This window comes from Zingiber officinale, chromosome 10A (assembly GCF_018446385.1).
Source record: "Zingiber officinale cultivar Zhangliang chromosome 10A, Zo_v1.1, whole genome shotgun sequence".
NCBI lineage: Eukaryota > Viridiplantae > Streptophyta > Magnoliopsida > Zingiberales > Zingiberaceae > Zingiber > Zingiber officinale.
Window position 1 is genome coordinate 51,143,194 of NC_056004.1, and position 15,134 is coordinate 51,158,327.

Genomic DNA, 15,134 nt, shown 5'->3' on the forward strand with positions numbered 1-15,134 from the left:
GTCACCCAAGTACATGCCCATATTATCTTAAACATGTCTCTCGAAGCTTTTCTTTAATAGGCGCAACCTTAATTTTCTTCTAATGTTCTCATTTCTTATGCTATTTATTCTCGTATGTCTGCACACTTACCTTAACATCCCATTACTATGATTCTTATTTTTCACTCATGTGCTCGATTCATAGCCTAACATTTAACTCTATATAATATAGCAGGTATAACTGTCATTTTGTAAAACTTTGTTTTAAGTTTTAAAAATACCTTCAATCACGAAGAACACATGACACCCTTTATTTCAACCATCTTGCTTATATTCTATATACTACAACAACAACTAAGCCTTATCCCACTAGGTGGAGTCGGCTGTATGGATCCTTTTACGCCATTGGCTTCTATCCCATACTATATCATCATCTATATTTAAATAAATTTTATCTTGTTTTATTATTGCTAACTAAGTCTTTTTTAGTCTTCCTCGGATGATGTGCGTATTTATCATAGTTTCACATCACCTAAGTAGAGCATTTATTTGTGTCTAAGTATATATCCGTACCATCTTAAATGTGTCTTTTGGAATTTTCCTTAATAGATGCAACTCCGTCTTTCTCTCTAATGTTCTTATTTCTTATTCTGCGCATCCTCGCATATCCATACATTTACCTTAATATCCTTATCTTTGCAACTCTCATCTTCTGCTCTCGAGTCATAACCTAATATTCAATGTCATATAACATAGTAGATCTAACCGTAATTTTGTAGAACTAGTTTTAGAAGTACTTTATGATCATATAAAACACCCGACACTCTCATCCAAAGACATCTTTCTTAATCCCTCTATTATTTTGCAAAAATGATCTTAAATATTTAAAGCTCATTCTAGATAACTTGTCATCTCATATCTTAACAATTGTCTTATTACGCCTAATATTGCTAAATTTAAATTCCATATATTATGTATTAACCCTACTAAGCTTAAAACCTTTCACTTCTAGTATTTTCTGTCAAGATTCTAGTTTAGCATTTACTCTTCACGTGTCTCATCTACCAAAACAATATCATCTGCAAACAACATATATTATGGCACTGAATGTGTCTAGTGATTTTGCTCCCTTCACATAACCTGGGGACGACTGTGAGGGGCGCCTATTATGAGCATAATCACCTTTTGCTACAATGAATATGCCTAGTCAATTTGTCCATAATTAGTGTGAAAGATAGGACTTAGAACTGATCCTTGATGTAACCCTATTTTTATTGTAAATATTTCAGTTAATTCGCCTGAAGTCTTCACTCTGGTCATTACATTCTCAATACATATTCTTAATTAGTTCAATATATGTTACGCTAACACTTCTCTTTTTTAGAATTCTTCATATAATTTCTCTTGGACTCTATCATAAGCTTTTTCTAAGTCAAATACCATGTGCATATTTTGTTTTTGCTCCGATATTTTTCAATTAGATGCCAAAGAAGATGTATAGCTTCTATTATCGACCTTCCAAGCATGAATCCAAATTGATTTTCGTGGTCTCCTTTCTTAATCTTTTTTCTATTACTCTTTCTTAAAGTTTTACGGTATGACAGTTTAATACACCTATAGTTTGTATATTTTGTATCCTTATTTTTATATAAAGGAACTAGAGTTCTTACATGCCATTGATCGAACATTTTTTTACGTTTTCAATATCATGTTAAATAATTGTTAGTTATTCAATACCTTATTTCCACTTCCATACCTCCATCGGAATATTCCAATAACTTTTCCATTGTGTTGAGTTATGGAGGGTTAGAGGCTGACTCCATATGCGACAGGAGATGTCCACTTTCAGATGGATCTCTTTCAGACGGGCTCTATGGGTGTTTGGGAGATGTTATTGTGGGAATAGGATATTAATGAAGGCTCAGTATTTGGCATTGTTTTCATTAATACACATGTATGGAGAGCTAGAAATAAATGTATCTTTGAGAGTGAGCAATTGAATGTTGAGAGGATATTTAGGAGTGTGAGTATACATGTATACAAGTCTTTAGGGGTGTATTATGATCTGATGTTGTGTTAGTCATAAGTAGCCACTATAGACCATTTTCTGTACTCTTGAACTATGATATGGAGTTAAAATTTCATATCCCTAACTGCGCCTACTTCTTTGTCCCTTAATAAACTATATACAATAATCCTTACTCTATTTTTTGTTTTACTCTTTCCTATGTACCATAACTTAAAACTAGATTTTTTTTTTTTTCATTTTTGTCTTCTCCCCTACTCATTTTGTCTTTTGTAAACACAAAATATTAATTATTTTCATAATCATTGTATTCTTTACCTCTATTGCTTTGATAGTGAGCGTTCTTTCCATACTCCAAATCTAAGACAATTGATATTAGTTATAATGTGTTCTTATCCTAACTAGGGTGTGAAAATTCTTACATATATGACACTACACTCAAGTTTTCATGAAGATGTAGCGCTTCTTGTCGAGATGTTGTAGTCTGATCTAGCAATACGTTCCTTTTAGGGAACAACCAAGCATTAGTCCAAAGTTTGATTAATCCATAGATAATATTTGCCTATGTTGGCGAACAATCTAACACATTTCTTCTCCTTTATTTAGGCTTGGGATTGGATGTGCTAAAGTTTCTTTGCTATGAGCGGAGTTCTCATTGGAAAATGGCAATTGAAAAAAAAAGAAAACTAAAATATAGTTTAATTCATCAAGAATTAGGATAAGATAGAAGATATAACTATTTCTTACTAGTTGGAAGGGGTGTTTGCATCTTGACAAACAAAGAAAAGTTGAAGATTCACCAGTTCCTCACTCATTGGAGAGACAACCAAAGAAAATATATTGGACAATACCATGCTCAAAGTTCATCACAACTTATGCCTCAAAACAACTAAAGAAAATGGCATATAACTTGCTTGGAGTAAAATTTTTCTTGGTTGGAGAACATGGCACAATTAAAAATCATGGATTAATTTAGAAATTGCCTATCAAATTTTAGATTTTATTTTTTTGATGTTTTTAAGTTTTTAAATGGTGTTAATAGTTTTTTAAAAATATTTTTTAAAGATAAATTAAGCCTTTTAATTGGTTATGATTTTTAATATAACAACTTTTTTTGACAATTTGGTCTTTGTTTTAAGTCTACAAAAGGCTATGATCCCATGTATTAGATTATTGTCTATTTTAATAATATTTTTTCTCGTTAGTGAGATGAGTTGTTCAAATATTTACGGTGTGATATTTAGTGCTTCATTATAAAATTTCACCAATTTTGGGCTTGTCAATATTTGAATGTGACACTGCAACAGAAATTGCAATGAAATCTAGAATTGATACTGTAAGGCACAAATATGGAAACATTGCTGAAGTTGACCCATTTATTAATAAATTAACTTATTTTAGAATTAGCAACTTTTAACATCACATAGTTTGCCTTCTTCTAGAATTAAAAAAAAACAGGTCATATTTTTTTCATGATTTTATATTGATGTCGAATGGCATGGCTTGTTTATGACACAAGTAACATGATGTAACATTAATTGCTGACATCACATGTGATTGCAAGAATTCATCTTACAGGTTATTACTTTTTTACCTTTATTTTTTCCGAAACTGTTATGCTGTTTCTCGCTTCTTCACTTTGATTACTGGAGTCATGAAGGAACATGAGCATTTCTCTCTTCTTAGTTGTACTATGATCTTGACCAAACATGATGCTAGTTATAATTTTAAATCATTTTCTGCATTCTCTATGTCATTTGGTATCTCATTGTTTTGGTCATATTTGTTTCACCAGTCAACATACTCTAAGTTTGTCCAAATTTCCTTAAAGAAGTTTATTTGGATATTCAAAGACTTTTGACCTTGGTTTCTGACCGGATTATAATGAAGCTGGTGGAAGCTCCACATTGAGTTATGGTTCTGAATACTTGAACAGTTTTATTTTGTGTGGTTCACTTGTTCAAATTGCCTCCAGGCTTCCGGTATACGTTCGATGACATTTAATCCGGATGGGAGAACATTGCTATGTGGTTTGCATGAAAGTCTGAAGGTAGACTCAATTACTTCATTTTTCTAATGACACCTTTCACAAAAAGTACTAATACCAATTTTGTCTAGGTATTTTCTTGGGAACCAATAGTGTGCCATGATAATGTGGATGTGGGATGGTCTAGATTATCAGATATGAATATTCATGAGGGAAAACTTCTTGGATGTTCATACAATCAAAGTTGTGTTGGAGTATGGGTTGTGGACCTCTCTGTGCGTGTTCTAACTCATTCTATATGTCTAAGACTAGTTTTTTTTCTCATTGGAAAGACATTGAGCATGGCCACTAAATATGTCCATACAAAATTTAATATTAGCTGGTGTTATGAATTGCAGCGCATTGAACCATATGCTGTTGTTGCTAGCTCTAGATCAAATGGTAATTCAAGCCAAAAGTCTACATCGGTTGGTAATCCATCTATCCAAGCTGGTAACATAAAGTCTAGTATGAGGAGGCTATCAATATTACAGAGTTCTGAAACAAATTCTAAGGAGACGAATTTATTACCAGGTAGGTTATTAAAATAATTTTTACTGCATTTTTCATTTCATGCTTTTGAAAAAGTATGAGACTTGAAAAGTTTTCTGTTATGCTTTATATCTAAAGCAACACCCAATCTTCCTGGTACCCCTCAAAGGAGCGGGGCATGTGCTAGCATGAGAGCACCTGTGACGGCACCAGAATTTGCTGCTTCATCTGTAAAAAGAAGTTTATCAAAAGTTCAGTCTACATCCAACCTTCAGACCAACAGAGCAGATTTAGCACCTGTGATTGTTCCAAGAACTAGCATGAGGATAGAGTTGCCTTCTGATTCTATCAATGACTCTGGGATTGGTAGAACAATGTCATTTGATATCCAAGCAAAATTTACTGAATTTTGGAAGGTATCAAACATCAGACAGAATTCTGATAAAATAGATATATCCATTCAATCTGGATTTTTGGGTAGTAGAAATATTGAACAAAATGAACTTTTGGACCAAACTTCTGTTTCTTCTGGCAATGCTGGAACTCATTTGACAGTCGAAGAAAAAAATCTGGATGGTGCTAAACACATGGTTAAAGGAAGGATCAGATCCAATTCATTCAGAGAGCCACATTTGCACTTTGATCAGGAAAACTGTAAGTCTGATTCTTTAAGTTTGTAGTTAAATCAGCTATCAATTTTTTGTTCTTAATTTTGCACTTTATAACCTCATCATGTTTTGTTGGATTATCAACTTATCGAGATTTGTTATTGGATGTGTTGTTCCTTATAGGATATTCTAACGCAACACATCGTCATTTGTCTGTATTATTTTGTATTTCCTCTTGGGATGAACTATACTACTAGTGTATTTGGTGATTATGAGTGTAAATAGTACTTTGTAAATCTTGGCATAGAGCTAAGTACTGAAGAGAATTTCAATGGTAAAAATTTAGCATTGATGATTTGCAATCTGTGTTGAATTGGTATGGAACTGTTGAGTTGGATCTAAACAAATTTTGACGCTCTCTTTTGTGTGAGATTAAGTGTTAAAGGGAGAATCTTTGAAGGTATAAGAAGCTTGACATTTAAAGAAACTGGTTAGATAAGGTGGATTTTATTGGACATGGGAGGAAATCAATTAAAAATTTGATCATATTGATGTTTTTTTAGAAAAAATGGTCAAATCTAGTTAATATATGGCTGTTTTGCACATTTGTAAGAAAGATGTCCATGCTGTTATTTTGGACAAATTCACCACATTAAACTTTGACCTTTTGGTAAAGGTCTATGACCTATTTTTTCAACTATCTAAATTAGTTAAAGAGCATAAACTCTGGGAATGTTTCACTACTATTACACTGATATATGATAAGTCAATCTAGGTTAATTATCAAATTGATATATCATAGGTTGATTATTGAACTAATGTATCAATGAACAAATGCAGTTTTGATCAATGATCACTCAACCAAGGAAGCTATGAGCCTATGACACTCATGAATTTATGCCAACAGCTAATCGTCATGGAACTGCAAAAGCAGAATAATAAAATAGAACTTTGATCCAAATATCTTTTTAGACTTGAATCCAATGTACCATAATGCTTATACTGCAAATTTAGAAATTCCTAACATGTTTTATTGCTCAACAGATTCAGAAGCTAGAACAACGCAGCAAAATCACTGAATAACTTACAAAATAAAGCCCATGGATTAATGAATCCAACATTTATCTACAATACAACTCCAACAGTAGTGTTCTGAATATGGATCACTATATAGATTTGAGAAACAATAACAGATGATAAAGCCCTAACCAGATCAATACTGTGGTCTCCAAATTTGTAATAAGATCATTATTAATATAATTGAAAGAGATCAACAACTGAATTTAAACCATTTAGCAATGTTGTTACCTCCTTCCTTCAGATGCTTTCTCCTACTCTGTTTTAAACAAATAGAATTGAACTATAAATGCAATTTTACGGATACTTTAAGCTTATTCAACGAATTGAAACCTTATTTCAATTTGAGGTTATAACACTATTAGGTGGTGTTTGGTTTAAGGGTTTGGGAATGAGGGAATGAATTCATTTCCAAATCTTTTGTTTGGTTGATGGGAATGAAATCAAGATTTTGGAATGAAATCTAAAAACTTGAGTATTGATGAAACCCATCTCTTCCCCTGGGTTTTGATAGGAATGGGAATGAAAATTAAGTTTTGGATAAAAATACTCTTAATATATTTGTTCAATTTTTCTTTCATATCACTTTCTCTCTCCTCATTCTCTCTTATCATACATTCTCTACCATTATCTCCTTGTATTCTCTCTCATCACCCACTCTCTCCTCATTTTCTCTCTCTTCATTCTCTTCCATCACACTTTCTCTCTCATCATACTTTCTCTCTTCTCAATCTCTCCTATCATACTCTCTCTCCTCATTTTCTCTCATCACACTTCCCCTCTCTTCATTCTCTCCATCACACTCTCTCTCCTCATTTTCTCTCATCACATTTTCCCACTCAGCAGCCCCACGGGGTTATCTCGGCTGGTAAAGGCGTGGAAGTTTGCCACTGAGAACATGGGTTCGAGTCCGCAGGGCAACGGGGATTTATTCCCTATCCCTGTGCAAAAAAGTCTCGGCCCACTGCGTACTTGCCACCGAGCTACCGTGATTTACCTCCCTCGTGATGACCCTGGGCAGGGTGCGGCGGGGGCCCTGAGGGCGAGGGTTTCGCCTTTTTTTGCCACATTTTCCCACTCAGCACACTTTCTCTATCATCATTCTCTCTCATCATACTTTCTCTCTTCTCAATCTTTCCTCATTTTCTCTTATTACACTTTCCTTCTCTTCTTTTTTTCCCATCACATTTTCTCTCTCAACACACTTTCTCTCTCATCATATTTTTTCTCTCCTCAATCTCTCCCACCACGCTCTCTCTCCTCATTTTCTCTCACCACACTTTCTCTCTCTTCATTTTTTCCCATCATACTTTCTCTCTCATCATACTCTCTCATATTTTTCTCTCACATTCAACTTTCTCTCACATCTAATTTTTTCTCTTATTTTCCTCTAAGGGTAAAAAAAGAAATTTAGGTTCATTTCGATTGAAAATATTCAACTAACCAAACATTATTTTTAAGAATGATACTTAAGCTCATATCCATTCTCATTCCATAATACTATGATACCCATTCCCAGTCCGATTCCTAGGAGTGAGCCAAATGCTACCTTAGTTTTTGACTACATATTTTTGTTAGTGTTGCTGACTAGTTATTTATTTTTTTGGTATTAAATGATAAATAGTGCTTAACTAGGTAATAGAATTTTGAATTTGTTAATTATACTAACGTTTTTGAACTAATTAAAATTTATAATAGTAATTTATGTTATCAATATTTTGAATGTCCTTATTTTTTTAGAGTTATACTTGATTATTGAATCATTTAATCCGTGGAAGTAATGCTCTTTCATGTCTTTGAGATGTCTTATATCAAACAAATTTATTTTTGTTTGTACCCTTTTTAATGTTTTTAAGTTTAGAATTATTGTTATCTCAATCCTGATCTTACGTATCTGATACTATCAAAATTGAGGGTTTTGGCCTAGTTGATCAACTACTGATTATATAAATGTAGCATAGACATACAATACCTAAAAGAAGGCCAAATTAAGACTATTTTTTTTCCCCTCTATGAGAGAGGCCAAACCTACTCTTCTATCAAAATGATTTCAGCCAAGGTTTAATGCATCATTCCAAGTTAGGGTATCCTTCTCAGTTGGAATGTTATAATGACATTGTTGTGCCAACATGCCACTAAAGGAAGGAATCAAGAAATAGGAGGAAGGCAGCTTACTTTATGAAGCTAGGGGAACACTCATCTTCTTCCTCTAGTGCGTGTCTCACAAGTCTTAAAATTTTGAGTTGGTTTCGATACTATCGTGCTATGCCAATATAGTTTTGGTTCTTTTTTAAATTTAAATATATTAATTAAAAAATATTTTTATTAATATTTAATTGTTATAGAGGCTTACTATTAAGATATATTTGAGATGTTGAATGTTAAATTCAAGTTTTGATATTATCTAATGAAATGTTTGATGCTTATTGAATAAAAGTTAATTCAATTGAAGTCTAACAAGTAACAAGTAGATATGGCAAGATCAAGTAGGTTTAAATTAGATTTAATTTGGATTTATTTTGATCAATTTAAAATGAAATCAAATTTATACATGCAATAATTTAATTCATAACAGTCTATTTTATAAGATTAGAAATTGTATTATATTTATTTTTTAACGTTTCTAAAAGTTTATTTTCTCCATTTGCATGTGTTTTTCTTCCTTGTTTACCTCGTGAATATATGGAGGGAAAAAAATCCTTTAAAACCTTTTTGTTTTATTTTTATTTATCTCATGGATGGATGAAGGAGGGAAAAAAAATTAATCATCCTCTTTTAAAGAGGTAAAGAAGTTTTTTCTTTGTATTTTTACCCTCATGGTGGACAGATGGAGGAAAAAAAAATAATGTAGGAGGAAAAAAGTTACCGGAAGGGAAAAAAATTAAGAAAGGGAAAGGAATAAGATAGAAATTGGAATTACTAATTTAAAAAATTTCAAAAACAAACAAAAAAAAGCTGCTGCGAGCTGCGAATTTGTGTTGTACCATGTCCGTAAGCGGGTAGAACGGTAAATTCAATTGTGCCAACTGGCACAACTCGCTATTGTATACCATGGTGTCTAGATGTATCAATTGTGAAAAGTTGTGGACTGCAAAATCTCACATAAGTTGAAATAGTTGTCAGAACCATTGTCAGGACTGTCAGTGGAGCTGTTTCCATTAAAATATCAGCAAGTGAAGATCTGCCAGGTATTGCATCCTGTATATTTGCCGCATCTTGTCTCCCAAGAAGTCGAGTTGCATAGATTTTAAGTTTCAACTTGCTGTTTCAGATTTTAATTGGTTCCTTGGAACTTTCTCTGGATCAGCAGATCTAGCATGAAATTTCCTTATTTAACTGCTCAAAGTAGACACAAGTAGTATAGACAGTTCCATATGGCACACAGTTCTACCTTCATTTCCACGATCCCTGCTATAGTATATAATTTTCTGCTTTAATCACCAAGTTTAGACTTGAATCAAACTTCATCTTGGTATGTGATTCAACTGGTGAATGAGGATTTTGAAATTATTCACGTTTCTGCACAAATTATTCATGTCTGCAAGTGTTTGTGCTATGGCTGATTATAAAGTCCATAAGTGACTTCCTCTAGGAAAATGTGTGAATATAATAAATTTAGAAAAATTGCATTAATTTGTAAGTGAAACCTCCATGAATGCAGATTGATTATTTTCCTATTAATTGTGTATGGTGTTCTATTAATGGCAATGGTATTTGTGTTCTAGCACAAGATAGAGTTTAAGAAAAACACGAACCATGTAAAATCAGTGGTTCTGGAATTAACAGTTTTGAATTTCTACATGCCTATTTGTCATGCAATCTTTGTACTTGCTGCTAATCAGCATTCTAGCTTTTTTTATTTCTTACTCTGTGATATGGAATCCTCACTAATTGGTTGAATATAAAATTATTGCACAGTTTGAAAAGTTTACTAAAACATTTAGTTCAAAAAAATTCTACGGAACAAGGAAAATTTTCCTTAAACTTTGATGTGGGTATGGGCTTACACTATGCAAAATAGAAAGGAAAGACATTGACATTATCAGAATATCAACATCTGTGGGGTATGAAGTGTTTAGTTATAATTCATTACAAAATTTAAGTAATCATCAAGAACATGTTGTGTACCGAATGCTATAAAAGAAAATTAAGGTAAGGAACTCAACGTTCTAATGGGTGAAGATGATATTATTACTTTGGTTTGATAATTCTATAATTTGATCCCCAATTAGCTGCCTAAATAACATGTCTTGTTTTTTTCTGTAATGCCCAGTATCAAATAGTAACAGGTGGGTTTACTAATGCTTTTGTGTTGCATTGGTGCCTCTGGATAATTCCTTCAGGGCAATTTTAGTTGCTTCCATGAATGGTAGTGTAATCTTTACTATGTTATGGCCTAGAATTTAATCAGGGCCTAATTGAGTTGACCTGAGCTTATAAATAACATATTTCGTTTACTGGCCATCTTAGTCAATCAGAGTTTTTGTCAACTAAAAAACATTATGATGATATTTCAATGTTTGCCAGTGTTTTACTCTTAATATAACATTGATGAAGTTCTTCTTAACTTGTATTTTTTGTTCTTTATTTTGTTTTTTCATTATCAATAAGAAGTCATTATTTCTTTTGGATGCTGACATGTAATTCTGTTATGATAAGCAGTTTGTATGTTAAATTTGTACTCAGTGGCTCCAATATTATGATGCATACTGACAGTACTTCTTTGTGTTATTTAGTCCATAAACCAAAGGAAACATTCTCTTCTAGTGTTTCACGACGAGGTACATATTCCCTGCTTATCTTAAATGGTCCTTACAATAATAATGGCCCATAATAATTTTTCTAAGCATTTGCAGGAAGAACAAAGTCACTTATAAACTGGGAAGGAATGGAACCTTCTCCAAGCTATGATCATCCAACATCAAGCAGTGCTTCTGAGACAACAGTTGTTTCTCGCTCCTCGTACTCTTTGGTGAATCCTTTTTTATAGAACAATAGATCACATTTAAATACCAAAAGTGACTATTATGAGTATTCATATAATAGTTATTATTACATTGTCATCGTTGGTCTAGTTTTGGGTATTCTCTTTTGAAAATGGAACTATTACGATATCACTTGCCAATGATTTGTTGATATTCTTGATAAATTGAGCATCTTCATTAGCTAAAGATCTGAAGAGTACCCATCTCATTCACTATTGCTATAGCAATTTATTCCCTTTCTGTCTTTGATTATTTTTTTTACTGCTTGATTGTTTTCTTCTTACGATCATGTGCATTCTCTTCTAAATACCCCCTGATATTGTAGCTTCTATTTTATTGATCAGAGAAGTTACAAGAAGAATACTGAAATTGAAACTCTACCTGTTTCTGATGAGGATTCTATACAAATTATATTGAGGAGTCATGACCAATTCTTAAACTCAATGCAATCTCGATTAACCAAATTACAGGTAAAACTTGTATCATGTAATTGATTAATTCGTTGGCAGAGAATATCTTAACTGAGAATATCTTAACTGCAACAGTGATAAACAGTCTAAAAAGTACACTCTGTATTGAGACAAATGCAGTTCTTGAGTTTGTTTTGTACAATTGGAGCTTGCTTGCTTAAGATTTAACATGCTTTTATTTATAAAATTGATCTTTTTTCATAATGCCTAAGCCTCAGAAAATAGCAATCTATTATCATATTTATGTCAAAAAGGTCTATTTTTAGTCTCACATCTCGAGAATGAAGGTTTCTTAAATATACTTAACAGTAAGTAATCCTCCACCTAAGGAAACCTAAGTTACTTGCCATTTAGGTTAATATTGATATCTCTCTTAGGCTTTGACACGGTATCAAAGTGAAACCTTCACCTCTAAGAAAAATGATGTTGAGCCTAAGGGGGCATGTTAAAAGGAGTAGATGTGAGAGGAGATAGACTTCACCCTTTAGTCTCACTTCCTGAAAACAAGGATTATTAAACATTAAGAGATTCTCCACCTAAGAGAGTGGCTTGACATTTTGAGTTGGATTGAGCTCTCTCTTGGTCTTCAATAGATAAATTCTGGCTTCTATAACAACTATTCCCCCTCCTTAATTTCTCAAATGAATTTGTATTTTTGTAATCCTCCCTTTGCTAATAAGCCAAGTGGATAATGAGTGTTCTGACTAATAAAATGCAATTGATAATTGTCTTTTTTTGTCCATACAAGTAACAGCATTTACTTTAAATAGTTTTGTTTTTTCTTGGTTATGCTGCTATTCTACTTCTAAGGTTCAGTTTTTCATTTTGTAGACTAGAAACTGAATTTGGTTTTGAGTTGCACTCAAGCTTTTGGTATCTTGTCTATTACTTCAACTCTTTGGTTTCAGCTCTCATATTAGTGTCGACTCTACATAACCTTGCTGAGGATATGATGTGGCGGACACCCATGTTGGATACTTCTAGTTGAATCCAAGAATCATAGCTGCCTCCAAGAGCAGCATGGAAAAAAATATAGGATCCTATTGCCTCACTGAATTTATATAAAGATTTTCTCATATGTGATTTTTTTAAAGGGGAAAACCCTGAATAATGTCCATGTTATTTATAAAACATCCAAACAAGACCCCCTACTCTAAAACTCTCTAGTAAAGGACCTTCTTGTGCATTGTTGTGGAGGTATTTTATTCATTTGATTTACTGGGGCCTTGGTAGGAAGCTTCTACAAAAGGACCTTGTTTTTTTTTAAAGGGTAGAGTCTTTGTTTGGGATTTTGTCCTTGTGAGATTTTAGCAATCTGGTATATGGCGTTTTTCTACAATTCACAGGTAGTTCAGCGGCTATGGGAAAGAAATGATGTCAAAGGTGTCATCAGTGCACTTGAAAGAATGTCTGATCATGGTGTATGCTCCCAAATTCAGCAATTTCTGATAAGGAGGATCCAGTATCTTAACTATTGTGATAATAAATGCAGGTGTCTGCTGACGTATTGTGCTCTCTGAAAGATAAAAGTGATGTTATTACTCTGGATATCTTCACTTCTCTCCTGCCACTTTTAACAAGCCTTCTTGAAAGTAAGAAGGATAGGTAGGTTTTCTAGCAGTTCCAGTAATGTGTTCTGCCTTAAATTTTTTGCTTTGTTTCAAAGCATCATGAACCTCCTGAAAATTTTGGTAAAGCTGACATATTTCTAATCTTCAGTTCTCTTCTGTTAATCAGTCAAGGGAAAATTGACTTCTCATGCAATTAAACTTGCCTTAATCTTTGTGTTTCTCATACTTTGGCAATCTCTCATACTTTGACTTCTTCTGTTTCTGTTTTTCTTAAAATATTTGAGGGGTTATTGTTTGGTTGTTTCTTCTTTTTTTCTCTCAAAATATTTGAAGGGGTTATTTGAGAAGTTTGAGCTATCGAAAGATGATTATTACAATTTACTGCTGCCATCATATTGTTGTCTCACATAATATTGACATCATATTTATAACATTGTTTTGCATGCACATCCTTTTTTAGCAAAATTATCCAAGTGCCTTTCAACAGTATGTAAGCTTGTCATTTCATATACAATTGAGTGTGAGGATTCTCATTTCACATGATTTGACATTGCTTGCTCTTGCTCTCTACTATAGGCATTTAAGTGTCACTCTAGAAATGCTGCTGAAGCTTGTAAGGATATTCAGTCCCGTAATCCATTCAACCATATCGGCAGGTCCATCTGTTGGTGTTGATCTTCAAGCAGAACAGAGGTTTACATTCGTTTTCAAGTTGCCTTTTCTTCTTACAACTTCTATAGCTATTCTACGACTACCCAGAGTTTTCGCCTTCTACATCCATTTTCTTGGTTGATGCCAGGATGGAAAGGTGCAATCTCTGCTTCATTGAGCTGGAAAAGGTCAAGCATAGTATTTCTTCCCTGACGAGGTGAGTCTGCTTTCCTTTTCTTTGCTTTTTTGAATCAACGAAATGAAACTTTGGCTGGTTTTGCTTTTGATAGAAGAGGAGGGTCTATTGCAAAGGATGCAGGAGAGTTGAATCTTGCTCTCCAGGAAGTGCTGTGACTAACATATACCTCATGTATAGTGGAATTGCCATTCTTTTTCCTTCATAGAAAGCTGGTCATTTAGCTGCTCAATAGGGACCCAACCAGATGAGCATCGAAGCTAAACTCTCCAAGTCTCCGAAATCTTATCTTTAGTTATCAGCTAACCTAAGTATTGTCAGACTTCCGTTGGATTGCTGCAGCTGAGTTCATTTCCAGGATAACACTCCAGGAGTAAGAATTTCATTATCATTTCAGTGGAATCGGGTAGAATCCAACTGCCATGCTTCTGTTAGCTGAGTTGCTTTCCTCTGTTGCACAAGGCGCGACGCTACACTTGGCTTGCCTTGGCTGGGTGAAATTACTGTTCATAGAATAAATACTATTATTTTTTTTTTAAAAATGATTAACCAGGTAACACTGGTGTGACTCCATGGAAGTTTTCCACCAATTGTTAGGATAAATTAGAAAGTACTTGCGGTGAGTGGCTTAGAAGTTCAATATTCCGTGATTGTATGTTCCATTTGAAAGAAAATTTTTAATAAATATGCCGTAATTGGGGACTGAACTACGGATGTCTGGGTGACACTCTTCTATTGCACAGTAACCCTGGGGCATAGATACTATTCTTTTAGAAATTAGATGATGTTCTGGCCAGTTATAACTTAATTTTTTATTTTATCCAAGAGTATTCTCTTGGTGTGTCATAAGACATTTGTATGAAACTTAAGCTAGGTTAAGTGTGTATATGCCTTTTTTCTTATCTCCTAATAAGGTCAAGTTTGGTTCTTCAATGTACTCAGTTAAAAGACATTTTATTTTATAGCTACTATTGCACAACTTATTCATGCCAAGTAAATTAGACCAAGAATTTTCAACATACAAAGTTTTCTAAATAAATAAATTCAAATTTA

At 33.4% G+C, this 15,134-nt stretch overlaps 1 protein-coding gene across 3 annotated transcripts in view; it reads left to right on the forward strand.

Moving 5' to 3' along the window:
• LOC122027115 (katanin p80 WD40 repeat-containing subunit B1 homolog KTN80.4-like) overlaps positions 1 to 14,715 on the forward strand; it is a 30,008-nt gene extending 15,293 nt beyond the window's left edge. The window contains exons 7-18 of one of the 3 annotated variants that reach the window (XM_042585967.1): positions 3,981 to 4,055; positions 4,124 to 4,267; positions 4,391 to 4,565; positions 4,662 to 5,177; positions 10,945 to 10,989; positions 11,065 to 11,153; positions 11,538 to 11,663; positions 13,010 to 13,084; positions 13,156 to 13,268; positions 13,811 to 13,927; positions 14,034 to 14,102; positions 14,176 to 14,715. In XM_042585967.1, the coding sequence (XP_042441901.1) occupies positions 3,981 to 4,055; positions 4,124 to 4,267; positions 4,391 to 4,565; positions 4,662 to 5,177; positions 10,945 to 10,989; positions 11,065 to 11,153; positions 11,538 to 11,663; positions 13,010 to 13,084; positions 13,156 to 13,268; positions 13,811 to 13,927; positions 14,034 to 14,102; positions 14,176 to 14,239 (1,608 nt within the window). In that variant the 3' untranslated portion in view covers positions 14,240 to 14,715. Of the gene's footprint in view, positions 1 to 3,980; positions 4,056 to 4,123; positions 4,268 to 4,390; positions 4,566 to 4,661; positions 5,178 to 10,944; positions 10,990 to 11,064; positions 11,181 to 11,537; positions 11,664 to 13,009; positions 13,085 to 13,155; positions 13,269 to 13,810; positions 13,928 to 14,033; positions 14,103 to 14,175 lie in introns of all 3 variants that reach the window. The other 2 variants (XM_042585966.1, XM_042585968.1) reach the window with 2 other exon arrangements.
• Positions 14,716 to 15,134: the final 419 nt, after the last annotated feature.